Raw genomic sequence first — 8,413 nt, 5'->3', positions numbered from 1 at the left:
CAGAAGCTTTTAGCTTCTGTATTCCGTACTCTCACCTGTGCAGAATACACTAGGCGGGGTCCCAGAACCAGGATGTCTGTTGCTGATGCTCAGGCAAAGCGCTCCCTCTCCACTCAGACCCCTTTCCACTGGCCGCAAGGTGGCCTGATGTCAGAGGCCTGTGCAGAATACACCCGGCGGGGTCCCGGAGCAAAGATGTCTGCTGTGATGCTCAGGCAAAGCGTTCTCAGGCCGGTCGGATCCCTAACCTCTGTGCAGAATACACTCGGCAGGGTCCTGGAACCAGGATGTCTGCTGCCAATGCTCAGGCTAGGTGCTCCCTCTCCGCTCAGACCCCTTTCCCCCGGCCGATATCTGATTTCAAGATAAAAATTTTCTTGCAAAAAAATTAAAGTATATGTGCAAAGAGGAAAACAGTTACACTGGAGTAAAATTACCAGAATATCTCGACTGCCTAGAGGCAGAAATATCTGTGCTTTTTAACAGCAAGGTAAATATTAACTAGATCTTATTTTCAAGTAATTATTGGCTCCATGACATTTTGCAGTATTTACAACGACCACACTATCATAAGCCACTATTTATACTTCTATTGGTAGAGGAATCATTGCTGTTCATGTCACTACTGCTTCCTACTTTATGAGGAACAGAAAGTCTAATGTGAATTTAATGAAATTATTGGACAATTTCATTATTCTATAGTGAAATAGGAAGCGCTAAGGAGCTTGACCCTGGGAGACAGAACAGTGCATCTTCAGTGTTGGTGAGCTTCTACTTAATTCCATTTTGCTTTGATGTTTTCATTAAGTGCATTAAAGACAATGTAACCTTGATGGAAGTAAAAACTGTGATAAATTCTGTTAATGATAATTATTATTCTATAATTATTTATATTCAATAAGAATTGTTTTTATACTTATTATGCAAGTCCACAAAATGCTCTAATTTCTCTGAACTCTATAGCTTCTAGACTAAAGGTTAAAAATCCCTGTTTAATGTTGAAAATGTTAAGTCTTTCTATCACCATTGGTTGTGGCAGGTGACTTCATGGGAATTTATTACAAATAGTTGTGAATAGAAGCGATTCACACTGATCAGTGAAAAAAGGATTTGGTGTGCATTTCCCAAACAGTTTTGGAAGCAACCTCCTGTTAGCCTACATAACACCTTAGCTCTCTCCTCAGCTCGTCCCACTGCTTATTAGAAGGACACAAGGCAATGTAAAAGGTGAATTCAGCCTAATGTGAGGCAGGAGTGTTTTTCCTTTCAATCAATAAAGATTTCAGACAGTTGCCTCTGCATGCAGAGGAGCACAGCCATAGGTTAGACACAGCCGTAGAGAATTCAAACACTTAGTATCTTGGGACATTACTGTTAGATGATGATTTCATTGATGGGGTCTTTGGAAACAGACGGGCTCTAATAAGGAAAATAAAAATATAGAAGTGGGGAACAAGCCATTCAAAAACAACACCACGTCTCTTCTTCTTAGATAGCAGACTAGAGAGAAATAAAATTGGGAGAAAAACAGTCTTCAAATATCTTTCAAACAGTTAAGAGCACTTAAAGTTTTTCTAAGTCATCAAAGAAGAGTGTTTGATTTTTCTGATATTTTCCTTATGTATAATAGGAACAAGGTAAATGTTCTCACCAAACTAAAGGATGTGGTTTGCAGAGAAGTTACTTATGTATTTGGTTCTTTTCAACTTCTTTTCTGTGTGCCAAATACTTAGGCACATTAAGGAAACTTTTGGCTGCTTGATCCCGCTTTTATTTAGTCTTTTTTTTTTTAAGGAAGTTTTATTAAGTTTCCCAAAGTGGTCTTGAACTCACTTTGTAGCCCAGGCAAATTTGCACCTTGTAATTGTTCTCTCTTGACATCCTGTAACTGGGGATGAAAGTTCTGTGCCACAAGGTTCTACTTATTTTTTCAACTCTGAAACCTGTGTGTCAAAGGCCTCTGTCAGAACAGGGCCTTCCAGTGAATGTTTTACCCCAAAGCTTTCTTCTAAACCACAAAGAAGAACTTTTGGTTTGATTTCTGCAACCTAGACCTAAGACCCATTTGGAGGACTAGGACTCTTATCATCTCTCTGCTTAATAGTATTAACTGGTCAAAAAAAAAAAAAAAAAGAATTGAAAATCAAAGCAGACATCCAACTTGTCCATGTTGAGCAATAAAAAACTCTTAGAATAATGTTTATGAAAATGACCCCATTTGATTCTTTATAGAGTAAGCTTGAGAGGAGAGTTCAGAGGTTACATGAAGGCTGACACCTTATTTGTATCCAATGACAAAAGCAGGATTATCCTGGATAGAGCCTTTAATATTCTCCAAAATGGAAGAGAACTTTCCTTCTGGGTCATAATTGCTTTACCCATTAAAACAACGTGAAAAACCTCATAAGCACCAATCCTTGAATTCTTTTTTTTTTTTTTGTTTTGTTTTGTTTTGTTTTTTTGAGACAGGGTTTCTCTGTATAGTCCTGGCTGTCCTGGAATTCACTTTGTAGACCAGGCTGGCCTCGAACTTAGAAATCCGACTGCCTCTGCCTCCCAAGTGCTGGGATTAAAGGCGTGTGCCACCACCGCCCGGCAATCCTTGAATTCTTAAGGTGGTTGATAAACAATGAACTCTAGAGTCCAAATGTTTTAGAGGCTGTTGTCTAAGAGCTACTAAGACTTTACTAAAACATGCATTCTCATTTCCCTCTTTCAGGAAACCTTTTGTTGATTGTATTCGTGAGTTATTTTGGAAGGAAACTGCACAGACCTATCATGATTGGTATTGGATGTGTGGTTATGGGCCTGGGGTGTTTCTTAATGGCATCACCTCATTTCCTCATGGGCAGGTGAGTATTCCAATCCTTGATGATATTTTAGGTTCAACTTTAACCTACAGGAAATGAGGCTCATAATAGTTCCCCAATGTACAGAATGCTAGTATGTTAATTATATGTGGTTTCTGATCTGCCAGTTTCTGATGTGTGAACCTTGTGGCCTCAGGTCCATTTAAGTTCCCATCCAGTCCATTTGTGACATGGGTATTTGAGACATTTCTTTCATGAAGTTGAGATACATGAACAGATTCTCTGAGTCTGCTAACTCTTGTGCTGAATCATTCGTCAAGATTATTTAGATTCTTTGATTACATGGGGTCTATAATGTGACATAGTCATGGGTCATCAAGGAATAGAAGAATGTCAAGGCTGATTTTATTTTCATGTTTACTAAAGTAATTTATAGAGGCAGGCGGATTTCTGAGTTCGAGGCCAGCCTGGTCTACAAAGTGAGTTCCAGGACAGCCAGGGCTATACAGAGAAACCCTGTCTCGAAAAACCAAAAAAAAAAAAAAAAAAAGAAAATTGTAAAAATATAATTATGTTCAGTTATCGCTTACCCCTTTCCTACATTTTGGGCGCAGTTTTCAGGTTTTGCTCATTTGTTTGTTTGCTTGAATGTCTTCAAATGTCTTGTTAGTTGTAAAATACATACAAAATTTACTATTTACATTAGCATACCATAAAGAATGTTTTCTTCTTTATGGAAGTGTCATTTCCTTGGAATTCTCCATCATTCTTTTCCTTATGAATTTTTTTAACTTCCTTCCCTCATATTCCTCTTCCTCTTGACTCTCCCTTCTCTTTTTCATTATTTCTTTTTTGTTTTTTTCCTCTCTTTTCTTAAAATGTATTTTATATATTTTAGGTGTGTGTGTGTGTGTGTGTGTGTGTGTGTCTAAGCACCTTGCATGTCTGGTACATACAGAGATAAATGAAGGTATCTAATTCCTTGTATTTGGAGTTACAGATGGTTGTTACTTACCGTGTGATTGCTGGAAAATGGACCCAGGTCCACTATAAGAGCAGCAAATACTCTTAACCCCCGAGGCACCTTTCCAGTCCTGCTTTGCTTTGTTTTTTGCAGTAAGGGGTTGATAAGTAGCCCAGGCTGGTCTGAAATTTAATATGTAGCTCAGGCTGGCTTCAAACTTTTGATGATTTCTATAATTCATAAAATAACCATCCACCACAACCTAAGGGACTGGTATGACAATCATTTGCTTGCTTGCATGCTTCTTGCTTAATTGTGGTGAAGAATTCCCTTCTGGGGATCCAAAGAGAAATAGGAAACTTGGTTTTGTCAAAGGAAAGCTAGCTGACATCATTTGCCATCCATATGCTGAAAAAGTTCATGCCTTTCCTTAAGTCCTGACTGAATAATCTTAAAGGCTGGATGGATGAACTAGCTTTTCAGAAATGTCCTGGGAGAAAATATTTAGAGGAAATTGCTTTGATGCAGGTAAGGTAGGATAAATGAGGGAGCTGGACTGGAAGGTTCCAGAATATCAGCATCCCAGAGTGTGAATCTTGTAAAGCCTGTCTTTCTCTTCTTCCACTCTTCGATATACAAATCTTACAGGCATCAGTTGTTTTTTTTTTTTTTTTTTTTTTCACAATCCAATGTATTCCAACAACCCCATAGCTTTTTGTTCATTAGCATATCTGAAAAACTTAAGGTTAGTAAAGCACTATGCAATCTATTTCTGGGGGGTTTTGTTGTCCCCATTTGTCTACTAAGCATCTTTTGAAAAGTACTATTAGATCTTTCCACAATTTCTTGTCCTGTATGTTTATGTGGTATGCCTGTAACATGTTTTATATTATAACATGTAAAAAACTGCTTCATCTTATTAGATACACATGTTAAACCATTGGTCATTTTAATTTGTATGGGTAGTCTGATAATGGCCATAACCATAACTTCTAACAAATGCATAATCACAAAATCAGCGTTTTCTGAAGCTAAGGCAGTTGTCCACTGAAATCCAGAATATGTGTCTATTGTATGATGCACATATTTTAGTTTACCACACTCTGTAAAATGGAACACATCCATTTACCAAATTTCATTTCTTTGGGTACCTTTAGGGTTGGTTCCTGTAGGCAATGGAGTTTGGTTTATAATGAGCAAGTAAGACATTGCCTCACAATTTCCTTGGCTTGTTGCCAAATGACAGAGAATTCTTCCTTTATCTTTGCTGCTAACATGGTGTTTTAAGTGGAATTCTGAATTCTCTAATACACTGCTTATCAAGAGCTGATCAGTTTTATTATTACCTTGAGTCAGAGGGCCTGGCAAACCTGTATGGGATCTTATGCATATTATATTCAGTGGATGACTTCTATTCTTGATCATTTGTTGTAGCTGAATAAACAGTGAAGTCAATCAAGAATCATCCTAAATAAGTTCAGCAGTCTCTATATGAAAAACAACCCTCTCTGCATATTGAGAGTCAGTCACTATATTAAGAGACTCTTGAAAATCTGATACCACCATAAATATTGCATATAATTCTGATTTTTTAACCGATTTATAGGGATTCTCAAATAGCTTATTTACATCTTCTACTTTGTATTCTACATTTCCTGATTTATTAACACAGTGTAAAATGTAGGGGCTCCAGAAATTGGAGTTCTTTCATTATACAAGGAAGAATAAAATTAGTTCTTTTAATGAACTGAAGTCACTTGCTTTTAGGGTATTTGTTGCTAATCTCTCCCAAGAAATTACTACACATTCTTTGCCAATGTTCATCTTGTGTCTATAACGAGGCAATTTTAGCATTATTAAAAGTTACCACAATTTCAGCTGGATTCATTCTAGCTAATTATCAAAGTCTAATTTTTATTCTAGTATCAATTCAGAAACCTCTTCTATGTAGGTTTTTAAGTTCTTACTCTGTTTGTTTGCTAAAAGTATCCATTACAAGATATAATCTTCCCTCTGCATAAGAATTCCTATAGGGGAATGAGTAGAAGGCAAGAAAACTAAGATCCAGGCCATCTTTGGATTAATACAATCTAGATGTGTATCCTGTAATTTCTTTTCTACCAAAGCTAACTCTTTCTCAGCCTCAGGCTATTTAAATCTACCACCTTGTTAGATTTGAAATACATTGATAGCTCTTGAGTAGCCAAGCCAATTGCAGGCCTCCTCAGCTAGTTAATCCCTCCTGTTAGCTTCTGATAATCATTCAGAGTCCTTAATTGGTTTCTTATGATTTGCACATTTTGTGGCCTAAACTCTTGTAGACTTATTCTATATCCTAGATATTTCATAGAATCCTCTCTTTGTATTTTTTCATGGGCGATTTCCAATCTCCAGGATGGGACGGTTATTTTTTTTTTAACTTTATCAAACATTCTTTCCAAAATACTTATATCTGAATCAGCCAATAGGATATCATCCATATACTGATAAATAATAGCTTGAGGAAATTGTTTATGAATCATCTTCAATCTTTTCTGGCTCTGGAAATCCTGTTTTCAGGGAAATAGGAATCAGTATACTGCAGATGCCCTTCTTGCACTCAACTACTCACAGTGAATGTTTCCTGTGTCTACACAGATACAAATATGAAACAACAATATCACCTACAAGCAACATGTCCTCAAAAAGCTTCTTGTGTATGGAAAACAGAACACAGACCTTGAAGTCAGCACAAGATCCAACAGGTTGACTCCTGCTTCTCATTTCTTTCTGCTAAGACAATTAGCCACAGAATGTTTTTTTTTTATTAGATATGAAACTAGGTTTATTAGACACGTAAGACAAAGGAATATTTATTTCCATTTTCAGGGACAGGAGATATCTAATAGCCTAGGATACTCTCCCTCTTGTGTTTGGAAATACTTATTAAGATGTTTTTATTTCTTAAAGTGTGTATTAAAAAAAAAAACAGCCGTTGATTTCTACTCCAGCACTATTAGTTTCACAAAAGAAAATGAATTAGAAAGATGAATTTAGATAAACAATGTGATCTATGTGTTTGGTCTAGTTTACTCTTTATTGCTATAATAAAACTCTGAACTGAGAAATATTTACAGAAAACTTTGAATTAACTGTTAGTAACACTTAACCATGAACTACTTATGTGGTTTTCTCTTGTTTTAATGCAGAGTGTGTAAAAGAAATAAAATCATTAATGTGGATATATGTACTAGTAGGAAATACTATGCGTGGAATTGGTGAAACTCCCATAATGCCCTTGGGTATTTCTTACATCGAAGACTTTGCCAAATCAGAAAACTCTCCTTTATATATTGGTAAGTTTGAAAACCAGCCTTAGGAAGATAGAAAGTGATTATTGATTTCAATGCTTTGTGGTTTTCAGCACAGTGAGCAATGTGCTACAGTGTCATTGGTCAGAAGATTGTTCAAATGGGGAGAACCCCTAGCTGCAGATATACCAGTTCATCAGAGAGCTTCCCATTGTTGGGGAGCCCTCAGATCTGCCCAAGTCATCAGACAGCTTCCCATTGTTGGGGAGCCCTCAGATCTGCCCGTGAACAGTCCTCTGATGCTGCCACAGTATCTGTAAACCAGTAATAGAATTGCCAGCAATTCTTGGAAAATATTTCTTAGATTTAATTGTTATGTTTTGTTTTTCGATTTTTGTAGCATTCAGGTTCTAATCCTTTGTTTATAAGCTATTCCAATTCCATTGTTGGCCAAATATCTGGATGCCTACTTTGGTGTAATGCATGAAGTGATCTTTTTAAAAATGTATGACTTCCCAGGAAAGAGTAAATCTAGTTTCCATCTTCTTATATTGTCTACGAAATGATCTCAATTTAATATGAATAATTTGATTATATTCTTGAGTAAATTTATCTGTAATTGATTTGTAAACCCATAACTTTATATATAGCAGTAGTTCTCAACCTGTCGTTGTCAACCACTTTAGAGATGGAATGACCCTTTCAAAGGGATCGCCTAACACATGATAAAACACAGATATTCACATTGTGATTCATAATAGTAGCAAAATCACCATTATTAAGTAGCAAGAAAATTATTTTATGGAGAACTTTATTGAAGGATTACAGCATTAGGAAGGTTGAGAACCACTTCTATATAGACATAATTTTAAAAATCAATCAAACAAACAATAAGAACCAAATAGGGTAAAAGATGACAGGAAGAAATGTAGGATTAATAAAGATGAATTAAATTTAAAAATAACTTTTGCTCATTTATGGAGACTTATTAATTTGACAGTAATATTTTCTAGTGTTATTTAGTCATTCACTTTACATCTCTTCACATTCATCTAAGAAAAAATACAAGTACATCCTACAATGATAAATAGATCTAATTATCAAAATTTGAGACAAATTATATAGATAAATATAAAAACTACAATAATAACTACAGTAAGTGAATAAGATACATAATTTGTGAACCTTATATTTAGTACATAAGTAGCTTATTAAATTTCTTAAATGAAATTTATAGCTATATAATTATGTATGTGTTTTAATGAAATAAATACAAAGCAAATAAACTAAGAATATAATTTGGAGGGCCACAAGCCTCTCCGGTCAGAAAAGCGCCGGAGTAGCTAGGG

At 35.8% G+C, this 8,413-nt stretch overlaps 1 protein-coding gene across 1 annotated transcript in view; it reads left to right on the top strand.

Annotated features, from left to right (window-relative positions):
• LOC110287587 (solute carrier organic anion transporter family member 1A1) overlaps positions 1 to 8,413 on the top strand; it is a 42,189-nt gene that overhangs the window by 4,795 nt on the left and 28,981 nt on the right. The window contains exons 3-5 of the mRNA XM_021154160.2: positions 2,720 to 2,852; positions 6,412 to 6,518; positions 6,963 to 7,109. Coding sequence (XP_021009819.1) covers positions 2,720 to 2,852; positions 6,412 to 6,518; positions 6,963 to 7,109 — 387 coding nt within the window. The remainder of the gene's footprint in view (positions 1 to 2,719; positions 2,853 to 6,411; positions 6,519 to 6,962; positions 7,110 to 8,413) is intronic.

Source organism: Mus caroli (assembly GCF_900094665.2).
Source record: "Mus caroli chromosome 6 unlocalized genomic scaffold, CAROLI_EIJ_v1.1 6_unlocalized, whole genome shotgun sequence".
NCBI lineage: Eukaryota > Metazoa > Chordata > Mammalia > Rodentia > Muridae > Mus > Mus caroli.
This window is presented reverse-complemented; position numbering and strand designations above follow the sequence as displayed.